At 37.1% G+C, this 21,649-nt stretch overlaps 1 protein-coding gene across 13 annotated transcripts in view; it reads left to right on the forward strand.

The window, feature by feature from the left end:
* The first annotated feature begins 581 nt into the window (after nt 1-581).
* LOC103466386 (pleckstrin homology domain-containing family A member 5-like) overlaps nt 582-21,649 on the forward strand; it is a 120,642-nt gene continuing 99,574 nt past the window's right edge. For 10 of the 13 annotated variants that reach the window (XM_008411911.3, XM_008411910.3, XM_008411909.3 and 7 more), the window contains exons 1-3: nt 603-776; nt 888-964; nt 6,891-6,948. In XM_008411911.3, the coding sequence (XP_008410133.1) occupies nt 685-776; nt 888-964; nt 6,891-6,948 (227 nt within the window). In that variant the 5' untranslated portion in view covers nt 603-684. Of the gene's footprint in view, nt 777-887; nt 965-6,890; nt 6,949-8,172; nt 8,413-9,474; nt 9,738-21,649 lie in introns of those variants that run through there. The other 3 variants (XM_081608288.1, XM_008411924.3, XM_081608287.1) reach the window with 3 other exon arrangements.

The raw sequence follows: 21,649 nt of genomic DNA on the forward strand, positions 1-21,649 counted from the left end.
TAATGATATTTATTTACTGGAAAAAATTAAGAGATCACTTAAAATGACCAGTTTCTCTGATTTTACTTTTTATAGGTCTATGTTCGAGTATAATGAATATTGTTCTTTTAGTCTATGAACTACTGACATGTCTCTGAAATTCAAAGCACAAATTCTGTATTTATTAGCAGAAAATGAGAAATGGTCAAAATAAGGAAAAAGATGCAGTCCTTTCAGAGCTCAGATAATGCAAAGAAAACAAGTTCATGTTCATTTAGAAACAATACTAATGTTTTAGCTCAGGAAGAGTTCAGAAATCAATATTTGGTGGAATAACCAGGAGGTTTTTAATGGGCTTCCGTGGTCTCTTCATTTTATAAAAGTTACATACTGCAAGTTTAATTAATCTTTTGGTTTTTCAAGAGGGATTTACAACACAAATATAAAGTAAAAATGTTTGATGAAGGTCATTAAAAAAAAAAAAAAAATCTGGGGTCGCCCCCCCCCCAATAACTGAAGCCCTGGGCTACTGCCCCTCTAAGCCCATTCTAAAGTCTATTCCATGCAACCGAAGCCTTCTACCTGGCCGCCCCACACCACGGGCTCCTTCCCGCCCCCCTCTCAGCTTTCCCCGTTGCCAAGGTTTCCGTGTACGCGCTGCCTGCACCAGCGGCGCCGCGCCGCTGTCATACATTAGTGCCAGACATGGCGGCGGAGCTACAGCCCGAGTGGATTTCTGCTCTCCCGTCTTCCTGGACTTATGGGGTTACTCGGGACGGACGCGTCTTCTTCATTAAGTAAACGCACCTTTAACTAACCCAGTTCATGTCTTTCAGCTCTCAAAAAAGGAAAAAAGTCAGGGGTCGTTATTGCATGTGCTGTATTATTATCCCTCTCTGTCTCAACAGCGAAGAAGCCAAGAGTACAACCTGGCTGCATCCGTTGAGCGGTGAAGCAATCATAACCGGACACAGGAAAACTCCAGGTAAGAAGGAGACGAAGAAGAAATGTCACTCAGCTGTCAAGTTTCAGTTAACCGCAACGGCTGGCTCGCGCGTCCGCCGTCATGTGTTATATTTCACCCCCGAAAAAAAAAAACAGAAAATAAAAACACGATTCTTCCCACGCTGAGAGAGTGGAAGGGAGAGAGGGGGAGCTCTGTCATCCGTGATCCCTTTCTTAATGCATGAGTGGGCTCGTGCTGTGGAAAGTGAGCCGACCGTTGGCCGAGCTCGAGCCACTTCCCCGCGAGCCGCCTCCTCAGGTTGGCTCGGTCACCTGAAGTTGACGACGTCACGCTGGCGAACGTAACTTGAGAACTTGTAAAGCGACGGTTCGTACAAACAGCAACCAGCGTGTGGACCGGAGTTGGAAGCTAATGTTGATGTTTTCTCCTTTCTTCTGAAAGCCCACCGCTAACCTCTGAGTTCCTGTGGGATTAGCTATGTTTACATCAACATCAACACCGCTCCAATCTGGCTGGTAGGATAGGTTTCACTATCAACAATGCCACGGCGGGGTATGGCCGCTATACACAGGGACAACATCTGTTAATTTACACCAAGAAACTCAGAAAATTAGAGAATAATCTTAGAATTTTTCTGGAATAAACAAGAACATTTCTGAGCGTGAAAAAAAAAATTGGTTTGAAAAACTAAACAAAAAAACAACAAAAAATTTTTTTAATTCATAATTCTTATAGTAAACACTTGGAAATTTTTGAGTCTGAAAAGCAAGACTAAGAAGAGTAAGTGAGCTCATAAATCTTCTAGAAAAAATGTGAAAAATTCAGATTCAAAAGTCAAAATCTTTTCACTTTTTATGTTCAGAAATGTCCAAGTTTTCTAATACAATTTCTGAGATTAATCTCTAAACTTCTGACAGTCAAATCACAATTGTGAATGTAACTTGAGAATTTATAAAGCGTCGGTGCAAACAACTAGTGTGTAATCTAGAATAAGCTACTCTTTATGTTTTTTCTGAAAGATGAAGAAAGACGTAAACCCATCGCTAAACGCTGAGTTCCTGTGGGATTAGCTGTGTTTACATCTGCATCCACAGCGCTTTAATCTGGCTGGTAGGCTGGCACATATCAACAATACTAAGGTGATTTAGGGCCATTATAGACAGGAAAAGTTAATTTCTGTCAAGAAGTTCAGAAAATTAGAGATTAATCTCAGAGTTTTTATTGAAAAATAAGATATGTGAACTTGACAAATTGAAAGAGTACTTGAAAAACTCAAGATTTGTAAAATTAATCTAATAAATCTTCTAGAAGAAAACATGGAAACCTCTGTGGTGCCATCTCAAAAATTTACGAGAAAGAATTCAGAAATTTTGAGATTAATGTCATAAATTTTCTAAAACAAAAAAACAGAAATTTGTGTGGTTTGAAAATTTTAAATTTGCAAGAAAAATTTCAGAAATTTTTTGTTTATGCTCAGAAATTTTCAGTAGTGGAAAATGTTCCACTTTTGAAACTCAGAAATGTCCATTTTTTTTTCTTGAAAATTTCTGAGATTAATTTAAAAGCGTCACAACTTTTTTGCGGAAACTTACGAATACTTTTTTCTTCTATCTACACCGACCTTGATACGCCTCTATGAGATATTCCTGTAAAATCACTGTATTTGACTGTGAAATCAGTTCTTGCTGTGCTTTTTGGTGCAACATGATATATTCATTAATAATCGCCTTTAAACTTCCCTTTTCCTAATTATTAGGACCTAATAGTCCTAATAATTAGTGGTTTTAATATTTTGTCATCATGTTGCAAAAACTTACATTTTGTTTTCCTACAAAACCTTTCCACAAAATGTACCAAAATTCAAATTACTTATGGGAATATGTGGAGAAAATACTCAATTATAGTAGTTAGGTAAAAGTACAAATAAACATAAAATTATACTCAAGTAAAACTACTAAATTTATATTTTTACTTGAGTGAAAGTAAGTTTCTTTGTATATTTTGCTTAGTAAATCAATAATGTTGTGCCATTTTAAAGAACAGTCTTTCAAATTATGCATGTTTTTAATGTGTTTACTCTCGTTGACAAAGTTTACACTTAAACTTGTGATTCTGTGCATCAAAATTTCAGGGATGACTTGCAAAGTTAAACGCCATGAAGCCAAATAAAGCAGGAATGATTATATCTTTGAAAGTTTTTATTTAACACAAAGCAAAACCAACATGTTATTTCAGCTGCACTAAACACATTCAGGTAAAAGATGTCTGCCTTGAAAAAAGGGACAATAGACTCTGGTTATTTCCCCGGCCACAGTTACAAAATACTTTATATTCAACCTTATAATTGGTCAATAAAAGTGAACAACATTTTAATTTCCTGACTTCATTTTCAAAACTTGGGCCTGAAAGCTGTTTTTTAAACGTTTTCAAACTAATAAATGCAATGTGACGTGATTGTAACGTGTAACGCAACACATATATAAATAAATATAATAAAGGTGGCAACTACTGATACGTAATGTAAAATGTAGTGAAGTAAAAGTCGAAAGTACCCACAATTAAATCTACTTCTGTGAAGTACAGATGCTTAAAAGATGTAATTAAGTTCAGTAACAAATATTCCACCACTACTTATTAAAATACTTTGCATGATTTCAATAGTTTTGCAGACATATTTTAAAACTTTCTTAGTAATTCCTCCGACAGCAGACGGCTGGTAGCAGCAACAGATGATTGTTTTCACTCAATAGAAAATAAACGGCGCCTAATTTGTGTAGAATTGCTGAGTTGTTGGTGCCTTTTCCCAGTTGGGCGAGATGCAGGTTGGATTCCAGTCCATCACAGGCAGGTCCTACTAAGCCCGGTGGTCGGGGCACCGAGATGTCCATCGTGTTTTTGTATTAAAAGATGTTAAGTTGACAGAAAATGTAAAATATTACTGGAAGACATTGCCGACTATAATTAAACCCACAACTATATAATCTTAAAAACAACAAACAAACAAAAAAATACAATTAAAATATCAATTATTTGATATTTCTGTTAACTCCAACTTAAGTCATCAGTTAGTGGATCTAAAACCACGTTGTAATGCTGATCGCATTTAGAACCGGCCCAAGGCATAAATGAACTAAGAGAATATCGGCGCTGTTAAATTTGATTTAATGTTTTCAGCCTAGATAAATTAAAAGATTTTAAATTAACATTTAAATTTAAGATTTTAAGAAGATGGCAAATTTACTATGTAAAAGTTCAAAGAGCAATCTTCATAATTGGATTGTTTTGTTACCATAGCAACAATCTGATGCTACGAGTTTAATCTTTGAGTTTTAGCTTCGTTTGTTCACAAAAAACCTTTTAGTTAACTACAACTATAATTGACTGCTGGATCAATTAAAGTAAGCCCGCTCTCCCAGATTTCACTAAATGGTTAAATGCTGTTAGTGGTGCTGATGTTTGCGGCGGCAAGAGGGGCCCCTGAAACATATTCTGCTCAAGGCCTCATTCAGCATTGGACCTGCCCTGCATGATGAGCTAGATCCTCTGCACAGCGCATCTCTGCTGCTGGATGAAGGGGGACAAACGTGAGATTTAATTCATGTGGCTTTAGTAGCTCTTCCATTTCGTGTCTAATGAGTTTTTAATAAGCGCCACAGAAACTGTTTTGGTTGCCCGAGCTCAACGGGATAAGTTGTTCTGATCGTCATGTGGCTGCAATGCAACTCTACCTGACTTTAAGTAGACAAAGCATTTGATATGCATTGTATTGCTGTAAAAAATAAAATAAAAACCAGCGAGCTACGTGACTATGAGGCGAGCGTGAAAACTCTGACATAACGGTCCATAACGCACCGGCTAACCGGGAACTCAAACTTTATCAGACTACAGGGAGAACATGCAGAATCCCTGCAGAAATGCAGCTTGTCGTATCTTTATTGAATTTCTTATTATGATAAGAAGTTTGATTTATTATGTCAGCAATAAATACCGACTAATTATATTTGAACTGGCAACAAAACTGGCTTTATTGTCAGGATTGTTATATTTAATATTTACTCCACTGTTTGTTCAAAGAGAGCATAAATAATATTCTTACATTTGGAATTATGATTGTTTTGCAGTTCAGTGTTGAGAATAATTTTTTTATATGTCACTTGTGAGAAAGTCTATTAAAGATGAGCAGAGCTGCAACTAACTTTTATTTTAGTGATCGATTATTCTATTGAATATTTAGACAATTAATCAAATAAATGGACATAAAAATTGCCGCATTCTGCAGATTTTTCATTCAACCACTTGATCAGTATTAGAAATACATCAACAATGTAAAAATGCATATTTGTTATTGTTGTATATCAACAGTACTTTTAATAAACATTTCTCAAATCAAACTAAAGAGGTTTTGTGAGGCAGAGTTGAATTGATTTGGGATTTATTGGAACATGTTCAGATGGAAAATCCCTCCTAATGCTCACTGACATCATGGTTTTCTCCCTTCTACTCGGTCTGTAAGTAAGTGTTCCAGTTTAACGATAATTGATTTCCTGTAAAAGTATTTACCTCTTGGCTTCCTGAAAACACACTGTTAATGGGTTTTCCCTTTTAAATATTGTAATTAATCAGACATCCGCTCCTGTTGAAGAACTGCAAATGTCAGTTTTAGCTGGCATCATTCTGCCTGCGGATAAAATGTTGATTCGTTTGTACAAATGTTTTACTGCGTCAAGAAACACTAAGTTAGAGTTTAAAATGTCGCATAAAGCAGATTTCCTGCCTAAATTAGAAGCGATTATGTTTATGCAAGAAGCAGCATAAGAAGTTGGAGCATGGTGTGCTGGTTGTTAGTTTTTGTTTGGCTTTCCACTTCCTGTTGTGTGGCATTTTTGCATTTAGCTTTAAACATTTCAAAAACAGCCACAGAGTCTTCAGGGACTCATGCAGGCGACTTTATTTATAACTGTTTATTGACATTTTCAGCAGGAAGAACACAGTCCAATGTTTTCATTTTCAGTTTGTAGCAGAAACATGCTTCTATTATCCTGTTATCTCAGTGAATAAATATTGAGTTTTCGACTGCTGGCTGAGTAAAATAAAACTGAATTGAAATATTTGTTTTGTTTTAAAGTTAAGAAAGTATAAGGCACATAAGGTGATGATAAAAATAATTGATACAGACCTTGAAATATGCTATATTTGTGTTTCAAGAAGCTGCTGTCCAACAAAGTATAAATGTTAAGTATAAATGCTAAAACTAACAGCAACTAGAGTTTTACTTTTATTTTTTAAGCTGAAAAAAACTTGGAATTTGTGATTCTCACAATATGATGATCTGGATAAAAAAATTAAAAAGTTTTACTGTCTTAAAAATTAGAAATGTTTACCATAATGTAATTGTGTTTATATAAAACTGCTTGTCAGCTTTAAAGCTTTGAACTCTTAAAATTAACAGTAGTGACAATTTGGGCTCCACATCATGATTATTTCTAGGTTAAATATATACTTTATATTAACATTTGTATTAATCTGATATAAAATAGAAGTGCAGTTTTTGTCTTAATATGTTCAATATTCTTGTTAACATATTATCATTTATTTAACCTTAATTTATGAGTATCATATGTGAAAAGATGGGAATTAAAAGGGTTTTACCATAAAATGTTTCCATGTGCATGCGTGGGTTTTCTCCGGGTACTCCGGTTTCCTCCCACAGTCCAAAAACATGACTGTCAGGTTAATTGGCCTCTCTTTAGTCTAACTTTTTAAACGTTAACACCTCTGCCTGGAAACAGTTTTCACAAAAAGAAAAAAAAAGAGAGAAAGCATCTAAAATCTTTTTACTGTAAAGTTGTGAAATGTAGCCTGAGATTTCGTATCCAAACACGTTTCCTCAGAACTGTTGACATGTTTTTATTTAATTTCTTATCTTTATTTCCTCATCACACAGACCTACCCACTGGATGGGAAGAGGGATTTACCTTTGAAGGTGCAAGATGCTTTATCAAGTGAGTTGAACTTTACTCTACAAACCACACACCCATTACACCTTTACCCAAACACTGAGTAAAATAATTAAACCACTTCACCGTTCCCATGCAGCTTGATTACCGAACAGAAATGTATCTATTTCCACTCGCCTGCATGTTGCTTGTGAAACCCGGCTCTGTCCTGGCAGTAAACTCGTGAAAGGTTATAAATGCTGGACCTTTACTCCCTATTTCTTTGCAGTAGGAGGCTATCGCAAAGTTAATGATTACACAGAAATATGGTGCAAGTACCAGACAGACCAGGGTTCCTGTCCTACTTGGAGTTGTTTGCAGATTAATATGTTTTCTGTTTTCATAATTTATTCTCGCTGTTTGGGTTTGAATGTTGTGCTAAAGTTTGGAATGATGTTTTAATGCGCCTACATACAATTTCATAACTTTATAAGCTGCAAGGCGTTGCAGCTTACAGCAAATAAATGTGTAAAAATGTTAAATGCATGCAATCAGCGCTGTTACAATGTAAATATTTAATATTTCTAATAATTTAACTCAATTTATTACATTTATTTCACCTTGATTTTTGTGTAGCACATGAAAACATGAAAATCAAGAGTGTTTTTACCATGAAATGTTCAAAAAACACATCAATACATGAGCTTTTTCATGTGATTCACAGCATATACATGTGAAAATGTGTGTGAACTTCATGTGCATTTTCTATTAAAAAAAAGAATATTCTGCAAAAAAATAAAACAAAATTTGAGATTTATTTAAAAAAATATCAACTTTCGGAACTCAGAGATTCATCTAAAAAATTTCTGAGAATTTATTTCTTCCAAATTTTCAACTTTTGAAGCTCAGAAATGTCCTTGTTTTTTATAGAATGACATTTTAAAGCACATACATGAGATTTCACTACTTTATAAGTTTGGTGCAAGCAAACCTTTGGAGCTTGGAGCAAATAAATGCTAACTGCATGCATTCAGTGCTGTTAAAAAGTAAATAGCACCAATAATTCCTGTGATGATGCACCTGAGCTGTCTGGAATCCAGAGTATTCATTTCAAAGTGCAAGCAGCTTTTCTGATCGTGTCGTTTTGTGCTGCATTATGGTTTGTTGCAGAAGGTTTTTGCTGTTGTGACTTTGCAGCAACTCCATCCTGAGTTTTGTTGAAATTGTATTTAAAGGATTTTTTTTTGTTCCAAGACCAATGAAAGAGCCCTTTTTTAATCGTTCTGACAGTTTGACCTGGGGCCACATTTTTGAAGCCAACAATTGACGAGATCTTTTCATAATGATCGTCTTTCTTCTGGGACGACCCAAAACGCTGCATACTGTCAGAGGCTGTTAATCTTTCTGGAAAATAGCAATCTTCATTCCATAAAAGTGTGTATAAAGCCTCCCTTCATTAACTTTTCTTGTGTATCATTCTTGTTGAACTAATGCAACACATGTAAGTTCTGCCACTAACCCACTTTTGCACATATTTTCTGCTTGCTGTTGGCCTCCGAGCTGGTCAGAAGTTTACATACATCCCAAGGTTTCCCCCAGAAAACTTGTTATTAGTGGTTGGGGTGCCCGGCAGTCGTTCATCCAGCAGCCTGTTGTTCTTTAAAAAACAACAGGCTTTAAAGTTGAGAGGGAAAAAAACCTTTAAATGTATAACCTGACAAATAAAAAATCTTTAAAGTTGAGAGGGAAAAAAACCTTTAAATGTATAACCTGACAAATAAAAAATCTTTAAAGTTGAGAGGGAATTTGAAAATATCGATAATTGTTATTTAAAGATGAATACCTGAACACCAACTGTAAAGTACATAAAAAATGCAAACATTAAAAAAATGTAATCAATTCTAAGCCTGGTGGGTGCACAAGTAAAGCCTGTTGACCCGCCAGACTTATAATACGCTGAGGGAAACCCTGCCCCCTACCCTGTGTATGAATACCACATGCATTTTATGCTTTTAGTGATTCATCAACCACTGGAATGAGTCTTCCTTTACAAAATCCTTTGTTCTGGCTTTCAAGCAGATTCAATTATTCTTCATAAGATTGAGTTCAGGGCCATTCCTGAAGCTTAACCGTAAATCTATTGGCCACTACGCTTAAAAGCTTGGTGTACACTGAAAAACTGCCCAGTTTATAGTGGACATATGGTGCTTTTAAAAGGCGTTCCACTCCACCTTGTTCAGCCGTTTCTGTAGCTTTAGTAGCAGAAAGTTTTTCCTTAAAATATGTCAACAACAGAAGACTCGTCCATCCTGCCTTACATCATTAAATGCTGCCAGAATATAAATTAATGTCTTGCAACCAAGGCTTCTTCAACGTAGTTTGTGAGTTAGCTAGCACCAATCCCAAACTGTTGATGTAATAATAATACCAGTCACTAATGCTTATGTTCTCAAGCAGCTAAACTCAAGCTAACGCAGCAGGAGGGACGATGCTCGTGGTATCAAAACAATAAATTAATGTCTAAAATAAAGTTTATTCTCATTGTAGCGTTATTTGCAGCTTATCTCTTTGCTGTGTCCGTTGCTGCCATAGATGGAAGGAATTGACCGCTCAATCCGGCAAAGTCTTTCTGCAAATCCTTCTTGTTACTGACCGAGGTTCCCGAAGCAGTCGTCCTTGAAACAAAGATAACTTTCTCCACGATGTGGGCGTATTTCCAAGAAAAATAAAGTTTAACCAGAGACTTTGAAGAGGTTCAGATGCTGGGAGACAGTGTGAGGATTGTTAATTTTACTATTTTCTTCACTATTTTTTCGATGATGGTATGAATAAATATGAAAATATGATTAAATGCAGTTACTGTGTGCATAAATCACACTTCTTTACAAATGGTCACATTTTACAAGAGCAGTATTCATGTCTGTGAGGTTATGATTGCTAAAAAGGAAGTAATAAATCGCTTTTATCATTATCACAGTAGTAACACAAAATATCATGATAAAACTTTAAGTCCATTTCCACATAATCTGCTTTTAGCTGCATCACGTTCAGTTTATGGTTCAGTAACGACATATTTTATTTTCTACTCTCTGACATTGTGGTCTTATTCTGTCCTAATTCATAATCTGTCCTTCAGATCCTGGTATGTGAGTGAAAGATGTTATTTTGCATATTTTCTAGGAAAAACTTACCCTTCTCTGATATTTAGCAGTCAAATCTGCCAAAATACTGTAACGCCGCTGCAGTGATATGAAAAATGAAGGATATTATGCTTTGTTATCCCCACTGAATCCTTTTCTGACTTCCTGAGCTTCATGTGGCAGTTTGCCAGTAATTTCATATCCCCTATTTTATCACAGATTCTCTGTGCGAAACAGTTTTAGGGAGCGCCACATTCATTAGCCGATCAGTGTGGTTCTGGCCCAGCCCGATGATGCATGCACGCTGCGTTTTGGCGAGTGAAAAACGATTTGTTTCGTGCATCAGCTGAATTTTAAACAAGTCTCTAGAAGTTTGAGGGAGGGATTTTCACATCCAGCACCAGCCCGCGGTGCGCTGTTGGACGAAGAATGAGCAGCAAAAATAATTTCCTCACTTCTTCTGTTAAGCTGCCATAATGCCGCTCTTTCTGCAGCATAATCTAGCAAGCAAACACGTCGCAGTTTTATTGCATTGTGATGCATCTCGGTGCCTTCTAGCGACTCCCTCTCTTAATGTCTTCATTTGTCCTGCGGCTCATTAGCAGCACAAATGTTGGCATGTGTCTAATTTATTCCTGTAGAGCTTATAAGGAAATAACCGAAGCCTAATTGAAAACCTGCACAGATATCAGCTTACATGTGATAAATGCCTCCCTGATCTGGTGGTGAGTGTTTTATTTCTGACACTTTTCTCCAGCTTGTTTGCTTGGTTTCCCCCTCCAGTGTTTTACTCAACAGAATCCCAGTCATGTGGTCACTAAAGCCAGAGTCATAAAGATGGCTGCAGGCACGGCCCAGTGTGCCGTAGTCATTGTCTTTTTCTCGACGTTAAGTCATAAAACTGTGTCAAGACTATTAATTTCAGTGTGACTCATTGTTTTGATAGGAGATATGCTGACAGGTTTATGAGATAACTGCGACTTGGACAGTCTGTGGGACATTTTGAGGTTTTATGCAAGGCTGCCAATAAAATCCTCTGAGAAGTCTCCAAAACTGTTCTTCTGCTGACAGCTGGATAAGCCTTGGAAGTGCCTCGGGTTTCTCAGTAGGACCTTATTACTTTGTCGCCGATTTTATGCTTCCAAGTATCAAAAAGTTAGGACTGTATCTTCCTTTTAAAATGTAAGGAAGGTGAAACAGTTTTAAATTCTCAAATAATCATCCATTTTCACTGCAAAAACACAAAGTCTTACCATTTATGGTCTTGTTTCTAGTGCAAAGACAAAACTAACTTACAAGTAACTTCGTTAAGAGAAAAGAGCTGGTTTTAAGTAAATGATTCACTAATATTGATTAAAAAGTTCAAGTTCAATAAGTGAAATAATTGCCAGTGTAACTAGTACTTTTTCATCAATATTAAGGATTTAAACAAGCTCCAGTATCTTAATGAAGTTACTTGTGAGTTAACAAGTAACTTTGACTTATTTCAAATGTACTAAGACATTTACACAAAAAATAATTTAACATTTTGTGCTTTTGAAGTGTATTTTATGCAATATTATTAGAAAAACATTAAAAGATGCAAATAAACAAATAATTAAATTACCTTTAAAAAAAGAAACTCAACAACAACATTTTATTGGATAAAATTCAACAGCAGCTTCCTTTAGTGAACGCTCGATCATTTGTAGCAAAAGATGCATCTACAGTTACAAAAGAATAATTTTTTCACATCAACATGTGAAAAGTTCAGCCCTTTCTGCTTCACTTAAAATAAAGGCTAATCTGGTGATTTTTATTATTTTTTGATTAGTTGATTAATAATTGGTTCCAAAATTTGCTTAATAGGAGATTTTGTTTTACAGGATTTGTGTTAAATCATAGAAACAACTAGTTTCTTTACTCAGCTTTATTCCGCCATGTGCATCCTCCGCACAGACATGCAGAGAGCAACGAAGAAGAACACAAACCCATTACATATGCTCCTGGCATAACAGTGCCCCTAGTGGGTGGACATGTAATACAAATAAAACAAAGGAGTAACAATCTCCCACTTTTCTAAAAAAAAAACTTATGAGAAAGCATAGCAATTAAAGATTTTTGTCAGAACAGTCTCAAAGTAACAGAATGTGAAACATCTTATGACTGAATTTACTGAAGAATCCATAGTCCTTCATAAAGAGCCCTAAGGAGTGAGGTTGCGGATGCTCCCTTCTTTGTTAAACAGTCTGCAAGTTGGTCTTTTGTTTGAGACCACACCACTTGATGAACCTTCTTAGTTTGCATCAGTTCTTTAATTGAACTCATTTCCAGGCGTAACCTCTTCTCTGCAACAAACTTAGTTGACTTAAGTGCATCAACAAGAGAGAAATTATCAGTCACACAGATTATAGGTGGAGTACAAGCAGTATTACCAGCACTGAGTTCAGAAAAGAGTGCGGAAAGAAAAATGGCATTATCAATCCCCTCAGACATGGCGAGTGTTTCACCTGCCAGTGTGCTTCTGACAATTCTCTTAATTTTCTTTGACTGCCATGCAATGGGAGAGAACCGCCCGTTGTCACCCATCAAAACAATGAAGTGCCCACCTTGAGTACCTCCATCTGAAAGATTTCCAAAAGATGCATCAGTGAATGTAACCATCTTTAAGTTACCGTCGTCCCCAAGGTGTTGAAAATTCAATTCAACAGACTTGGCCTTGAGCTTACACACAACTCTGTTTGCTTCATTAATGGTCTGTACTGTAGCATGTTTGAGACGGGATGCTAAATTACTAGCATCAAACATGACATCAGGCCTGCTCTGTCTTGCCACCCACAGAAGTTGGCCTATCTTAGATCTAAGTTGCTCTGTCTCCTTCTCAGTGAGAGGTGAAGCGGACTCTGCTGCTCGTGAGGGTGAGAGGTGTATGGACTGCAGGTGCTGAATGTATGTTTCTTGGTGTATTTGTACTTTCTCACCTTCAGTAACAAGATCTACACCCACATAGGAAAAGCTATTGTGTGCTTCACGACCGACATTAAACTTTGACCTCAGGTGAGGTATGACTGACTCTGAAAACATGTGTGATCCACCCCATATAAAATCAACATGACAAGCAAGTACACCAGTTACATTTTTGTGCTCATCCAGCCAATAGAAAACTGCAGGATCAACCTTAGACATGATGCCTCCTGCTTCAATCATGATGCTTTTTACCCTGTTATACCAATACAGTGAAGCATCAGCTAAACCATACACACATTTTTTCAGTTTCCAAAGCACACCTGTGCTATTAGCCTCTCGAGGAGGCTTGATGAAAATGTCTCTGGACAGTTGCATTCCTTGTAAAAAGGCAGATTTAATGTCCATAGAGTGAAGTTCCCATTGTTTTTGACATACAACTGCCACCAAGAGTCTCAGTGACTCCGAGGCACAGGTTGGAGAGTCCTTTTGTAGGTCAGAAACTTGTAGCTCCTCAAATCCTCGTGCAACAAGTCTTGCTTTTGGCATTATTCCATTTTCAGTCTCTTTCAGAGTGCACACCCAACGAGTAGAGACACACTTTTGTCCTTTGTCTTCAATTTCCTCAAACACTTGATTTTGTTTCCAGCTTTTTATTTCATTTTCCTTTGCTTCATCAAACGATATGTCCTTATTCACAAAAACATCCTCGTGCATATCTGTAACCTCAGCATCTGCCTGGATGTGAAGATCCTCCAACTGTGACAGGTCAGCTGACTCACTGTTGCCAGCCACTTCTGCTGGCTCAAGCAGCTCCAAGTTAACCCAGTTCTTGTATTTCCCAGTTGCTTTGCCGGCACGTCCCAACACTTTGGCTTTTTGTGGTACACCCTCTGCATTTCTGAATGTCACAATTTGACCTGTCTTTATGATGGTGTTTTCAGAGTGCGGTCTCTCAGCCTCTGTATTTTCAGGAGCAAGCAAATGATGATTCTCAGGATTTACTGCAATAGTGTCTCCTTCTACATCCTCTTCAATGATGTCCACTGTGTGTTGTCCTCGATTGTTCTTCTCAACGCAGGTAATCTGAGGTTCTTCATTCTCATGAGTAACTTTCCTCAATCTGAGTTGATGGACTCTGACACAGGTGCCTCCGTGTCTAACAAAAACGACCGCACCATCTTGACCAATCACCACTCCTGGTCCTTTCCATTCTGGACAATCCACTCTTTTGTAAAAAACTTTGTCTCCAGTTTCATATCGCTCGTCTATGTGCCGCATATGTTTCTTTAGTGCTCTCCGTATCCTTTCTGAACATTCTGCTTCTGTAAAAGCTTTTCTTGCAGCATGCAAGGCTGAAATGTGCTTGGCAACCCATTCACTCTTGGTGGTGCCCTCTAGAGCTGGAGCTTTGTCTATTAATACAGAAGGCAGGTTAGGATTCTGCCCGAACACCAGCTGATGTGGGCTGTATCCATGGACACTTTGCATAGAGTTCTTTGCCATCAGGGCCCAGTCCATGGCAGTGCTCCAGTCACATCCAGTACTTGCTTTGACTTTTAGCAAAATCTCTGTCAGAGTTTGATTGTGGCGCTCTAACAGTCCATTGCTCCATGGACTGTAAGCAGGTGTTGTCTTGACTTCAATATTAAAGTTCTCGGCCATGTCTCTCACTTCCTCGTTATTGAATTCACCACCATTGTCACTGAACAACTTTTGTGGTGGGCCATGCACACTGATCCAATCATGAATAAAACGTCTGACTATCTCAGAAGATCTCTTGGTGGTTAAGACACTACCAGCACTGAAACGGGTAAACTGGTCAATAATGTGTAGGTACCAAACCCCAGGTTCAAGTTCGTGCAGATCTACAGCAACAGTTTCATTGTATGTAGATGCCAATGGTAAGCCGACAGCAGGTTTTGGTTTGGTCTTACAATATCTTTGACACACTTCACACTGGTTCACAATGTTTTTCAGCAGACTGACACATTCTGTGTCCTTGTTGCCAGAATTAGTCAAGAGTCTCTGTATTTTGTCAGCAGAGGCATGTCCAAACTGTTTATGAAGTTTCTCCAGAACTTTCATCTTTTCACTTGTGTTCATCTTGTCTGTTGTAGTCAGTATTTCTTCCTCATTAGCTTGCAATAGCTTATCAGAGTGAATGAAACTTCTATTCTCACTGTCCACAATGTTTACACAGTAATGACCTGAACTAGTAAAGTCCAGTTTGACAGGTTGATTAAACATCACTACACTGTCCCTTTCCATGTCCAAAACAGTCCCTGCCCTTTTCAATGAGGTCTTACTCAGTAGCAGCGGGATGTTAACAGGTACTACTTCAGTTTCTATATTACACTTTGTGTTGCCAATTTTAGCAGGTATCTTTACCTTTTTTATGGAGTAGACGATTTTTCCATCTCCAAACTTGAAGGGCCTGTGACTTTGTGTTTCTGTCTCTTTCATAGACTTCATACTTTTCTTTTGTAATACAGTACTATAGTTGTCCAGCCACTCTTGTCCACAAACTGTCCTAGTGCAAGCAGTGTCTATTATTGCTGAGCCAAGACATTCTGTCATGAATATTTCTGCATCTGTTGCTGATTCTTTGGTGTACAGAGTTAAATTGCATTCTTCCACGTCTTTTGTATCATCAGCCATTTTAACACTATCAGCTTTATGCGGACAGTTTTTAACCCAGTGAAAAGTACTTTGGCACACTGCACATTTTGACCGTCGTCCGTACTTATCCAGCGGGTTTGTACCGGGCTGCGGAGTGTTGAGCTGTGAAGTTTTCTTATGGGGACTCTGCCGCCAGAACTTTCCTTTTTGCCGCCATTGCTCTGTTGCAAACACGGACTCCTGGCTAATGCCTTCTGCTGCCGCACCTTTTTCCCCCCCAAATATTCTCTTCAAAGCGGACTTCATTGAAGCAAATGTTACATCTGGGCATGCCGTTAAAGCCAACTGTCTGTCCGTTATATCCAAACACGCGGTGTCTAAAAGCTTAAAAGCCAAAACTGGGTCAGGCAGCTCCATGTTGTATTTCTTCATCCGTGAGTAACGCTGCTCGAAATCAATAATATAGTCCGCCATCGACATGTTAACTTCTTTTATAATCCGATCAAAATTTGAGTATGCTTCATAGATCCTGTCCTTTTCCTCTTTTAAGAACAAGTCATCTAGTTTAGCGAACAACGTTGTCATTCCAGTGTCTTTATTTAGATCATCTACCGGAATTTCCATCGCCGTGTCCCGCGCTCTTCCAGACAGGGCCAGGGCGACAGCCAGCGCTTGCTTTTTCGACTCCAAATCTGTAACTCTCGTCCAAATGTTGACTTCATTCTTCCAGCTTTCATAAGGCTTTCCTTCCTCAAACGTTGGCGGAACTCTGTAGTTACTAACCATCCTCTGCTACCAATGTTAAATCATAGAAACAACTAGTTTCTTTACTCAGCTTTATTCCGCCATGTGCATCCTCCGCACAGACATGCAGAGAGCAACGAAGAAGAACACAAACCCATTACATATGCTCCTGGCATAACAGTGCCCCTAGTGGGTGGACATGTAATACAAATAAAACAAAGGAGTAACAATTTGAACTAGGTGAAGCTAAAACTGCGTTAGAGTTTTGGGTAAAATAGATTAACAGACAAAGAAGTTTTTTTTTTAATCTTCACTGCAAAATGTAAATATTTTTGTACAGTTTTGGCTTTAGTTATTAGTCTTAGTGTGTTGTTAACAATTAATCGATTGGGTGGTATTTATATAAACGATTAATCACGATTAATCGTTTCAGCTGCAGTTGATTGTTCAGAAAACAGTCAGATTTTTGAGTTTCCAGCTGGGTCAATCAAACTGAAGCTCATCCAGTTATCAGCTGATCTCTAATTGATCACTGAAGAAAGCAGCACGTTTACATCCATTTCTGTCTGTGTCTTTCTGCAGCAGCAGAAGATCTGGTGTGTTGTCATGCTGGGTCTGTGAGTTGGCTACTACCATCAGGTTACACAGTGTGAGCATCAAGTAGCAGATTGTGCTGACGCAGTCTGTCCTCTGATGCTGCGTGCTAGCAGGGATGAGTTACAGGTTGTTAGTGTGACAGTGCAAACTAGAAACATGGCCTCCCCTAAGCTTCTACTACAAACACACAGGTTTGAATGAAGCAGATGCATAAATAAACCTTACTGCTTTCCTAAGACAAATGTGCTTTTCTTGTTTTCTGGGTTGATTGTGACTGGCTTAAAGCAAATTGGATAGAACTTCCTACACAGAAATGTACAGAGCTGGAAACATTTTGGGCACCTGAAGCGGTGAAAATGTGCTCCTCTTTTAGTGGTATGCCTCAGTACAAAATGTCAGATTTAATTTTGTCAAAGTGCCTCAGCATCCAAAAGTGATTACTGCCATCTTAACCAGCTCAGTGTATCTCACCGAGGAGAGAGGAGTCACAGTAATTTGAGGAGAAGCTTCAAAGCACCAATTCTAGGCTTTTAGCAGGCATCTATAACACTTCCTCACTACAAATAAACCTGTGACCAATTAAACTACCTCTAAACCTTCTGCTGCTGTGGTTTTCAAGTAGTCAAAATAGGGCTGAAACTAGTAATTACTGTAGTTATCAATTAATCTATTGATTATTCTGACGATTAATCAAATTAATCCGATTAATCACATTTTTTAATTTAAGCCTTTTTTGTACAATATTAGAAATACATTATTTGTTTATTTATGCAAATAATTTAATTTATTTTTTAAAATAGAATATAAACATTTTATTGCATAAAATGCAGTAACATAGCATTCCTTTAGCGGACGCTTGATTATTTGCAGTAAAAAAAATACTTCTAACATCGACTTTGTGAATAGCTCAGGCCTTTAGTGTTGGTCTGATCTGTTTATTTTTGGACTAACCAATTAAAAAAGTAGCAAAGGTTAATTAATTTGCAGAATTTGAATAGTGTGAAGCTGAAACTGCCACTAGATGAGGAGTTGTGGGTGGAACATATTTACAGACAGGTTTGTTTGTTTTTTTTATCTGAATTGCAAAATGTACATATTGTTTCATACATTTTTGGCTTATTTTCTACTGGGAGTTATTCTGTCAGCAATTGGCCTTTTTTGAATTAATTGACTACTAAATTAGTTGATGATTATTTGAATAATCGATTAAACCGAATAATCATTTCAGCCAATATCCTATTCTGTGTATCATCTCACTACTTTGCTCCATTTTGCATTTAAATGTTAAAGTCCAGCTTGTTTTTCTCTGTAACCAAAACAGCATTTTAATGGCTGTTTTTCAAATTGCAGTCTAAATTAGATAAACACACTTGCATATTTGTCAGGTTATACCTTTAAAGGTTATTGAGCTCTAGAAGTATTGCAGAAATGTATGTTTTGGTGCACAAAGCCTGATTGTTGTGTTGGCATGGTATTCGTTGCAATTAGGTTTTATGTTGCTGCGTGGATACAGGAAGTAGTTAGAGAAATTATGCTGAGAATAAACAGGTGCACGTTGGTGCCAGTTCCTTCTCTCGGTTTTCTATTTTGGTTTCATTAATTCTGTTTGGGAAATAATAGAAGAGAACAAAACTCACCGTACAGTGCTAATTGCTTCAAGCAATGCTTGAGATAGCTGCTGCCTTGTTTTGAAGAACGGGTTGCTAATAAGTAAGCCTGTGGCTGAGCTGAAGACTAGTTCTGTTGCAGTCCAGTTCTTAATGTTTCATTTAAAGACCATTTGGCAGCTTGCTTTGAAGACGCTTTATTGTTTCTGAGAGTCCATTGTTAGGATAAATTATAGTTACTCTGTAGAATTAATCTATGGATGATTCAACTCAGAATAGAAACAGGATGCCAAAGTCTCTCCAGGGCATCTCGTGTTTAGTTTCTGGTTTAGTTTCACCTTTGAAGATCAACACTGACTGACTGCACATTTAAAAGTTGTGTTCAGTTGCTTTTTGTTTTGGTTGATTTTGTGACATAATTTATTTAAAGCTTAAGAGTAAATTTAAAGAGGACCTATTATGCAAATGTCACATTTGCATAATGTGCTTCCAAAAACATCCCAAGCACTTAAAAAAACACCCTGATTGTTTTTGGCAATAAGTTAAACTTATTTGGTGTCTGGAAAAGAGCCATTTCCAAAATGTTTTGAGTGTAATGTCACACATCAGGAGGACTCCCATCACTTGACAACCAAAGCAAAGTCCAACATGTTTGGTCAGCTGGATTTACAGCTGCATGTGCCGCACAATGGCTACTGGAACAGACAGGTGTTTTGTTGTTAATGTACCACCTAGAAACTACTTGTTGCATCCTCGTTGATTGTGCAGGAGGCTCCACTTCTGCTCTTCAAAGGTGTACGGATCTCAAAATAGGCAAAACTGAGCAGACTGCGTATATTTTTGGACAAAAAATGTAATGAACATGTTTTGTGCATTCCTATTCAAGGAAACATAATGGGTCAACTTTTAAAAAATGACTGTCCTAATATAAAGGTCTGCTAATCAATACGCACATGTAGATTTATTATTTCCCTACAGTAAAAAAATGTCAAAGACTTTTTTACTATGACTGCCTGTGTTCCTGCAGCCATCTCACCATAAATCAGGTTTACTCATTGAGGAGAAAGCAGAAGCAGGAGCCGAGCAGTTGTTGTTGTTGTGACGCGTTTCTTGAAAGCACCAATTCAAGTTGTTAAGCTGGCAGCTTTAGATCCTGTCACAGCTCATAAAATTCTTGGTAAATCAAATAATAATGAATTCTACGCGTCCATTCTGCTGCTGCGGGTCTGAGCAAGCTCAAACAATAAATCACACATTACAGTAACTGACATCCTCCCTGTGGATCAATGTTTCTGTTGCTGGGGATGATACGGCAGATTAAAACTTTGGAGCACAGACAGTGGACTCACGTTGAACTTTGCTTCTTTTCAATCATCTCTAGTTGGGCGGTCTGCCACTGAAGAGAATAAGAAAACATGTAGAGAAAGCTGGATCGTTTCAGAAACAGTTGAGCTTTTCCCAGATTATTTTACTCTAGGGACTAATGATTACTTTAACAATCGATTATCTTTACGATTAATCGGATTTTTAAAGAGTGGCACATTCTTCAAATTTTTCATTTAAGCTTTTTTATATAATATTAGAAATACGTTAAGGGATGCAGATAAATAAATACAAATTGCCTGAAATTAAAAAAAACATTGCATTCCTTCATATGCTCTTGATCATTTTTTGGATTAACTGATTAATAATTGGATAACAAAACATGATTAATAGGGATTTTTGTTTTTGTGACAGAATTTGAACCAAGTGAAAAATATCACAGCTTGAGGAGTTTTGAGTAGAACACAAGTCTTGAATGGAAAAAAAATAAATTAATATAAAAAAAAAAAAAAAAAAAAAAAAAATATATATATATATATCAATCACAGTTTTGGGTTAATTACTGCTCTAATTGTTTATGAAATGGCCTTTTTTTTAGTTTGTATGCGCCAGTTCACAATTAATAAATTACTAACTTAATTGATGATCATTTCTATAATTGATCAATCGCGATTAATGCGACTAATCATGATTAATGACTTCAGATTAATTACGATTAATCCAATTAATCATTTGAGACCTATTTTACTCTTCATTTTACTTTTCATTAAGACAAAAATCAACATTTTGTCAACATTTTGATAACATCTTGCTGCAGTTTGAAATGAGATATAAGACGTCTGTCATGATATGCAAGTAGGATTCTCTGTCTGGACGTTTTTAGAGAATCGGTTGAATACATTGACTCCAATTAGGATTTTACAGGAACAATAAACAGGCGCAGACTCCGGCTATATTTCCCTCTCAGTTTGATGTTTTGGTTTCCTTAATTCTGTTTTGGAAATAAGAGTTAAACTTATAAGATGAGATAGCTGCTGTCTTGTTTATAATACTGAAGGGCAGAATAATAAGCACACCTTAGTGAACTGAAGTTTGTTTGTGTTTGGTTGTTGTTTTTCGGCTTCCATTGAGCAGTTTGTGGTGTGCGAGTGCTCATCATAAGGATAAACTGGCATATAAAATATAAATATTCTACAAGTTTACTCTGTGGACCTTACTTTTGCATAATTTATCTCTCACCGGAAAATATATGCAGCATATCTCTGTTCAGTTGTTGCTCTGTTTTCTGCTTTGAAGACCAACGCTCACCGGTTGCACAGCTGAAGGTTTGTGAACCAAAAGTTGGAGCAATCAGAGAAAGAGATTATTGATAAATCTCCGTAGCCCTAATCCCACTCGACAGATTTTAATTGGATTTAGATGTGTGGACTGAGATGGGCTTGGGCTTATTTGTGTCAATTAAACAAATTCTGTGTTGTCAGGATTTAGGTTATCATACAGCTGGACTTAGTAAGTTGTTCTTTCAACAAATGGTCTTTTTTTGGTTGATTATTTCAAAAACCAATTAATCATTTCAGTCTGAATTCACATATATCTTTTATTAGATTTTATTTTTTTATCTTCATTATGTGCATTAAATGATTATATTTTTTGGAAATTTTACACATCTTTGTAAATCTGAAAGGTTATTTTCACCGTACTTGCAGCTGTTCCTGTAGACCAGAACGTCAAACTCATTTTCATTTTGGGTCGCATCAAAGATCTGGGCCTGTTGAGCCAGAATGCTTTGAT

The sequence above is a fragment of the Poecilia reticulata genome, chromosome 6 (assembly GCF_904066995.2).
Source record: "Poecilia reticulata chromosome 6, P_reticulata-male-v2, whole genome shotgun sequence".
Taxonomy (NCBI): Eukaryota; Metazoa; Chordata; class Actinopteri; order Cyprinodontiformes; family Poeciliidae; genus Poecilia; species Poecilia reticulata.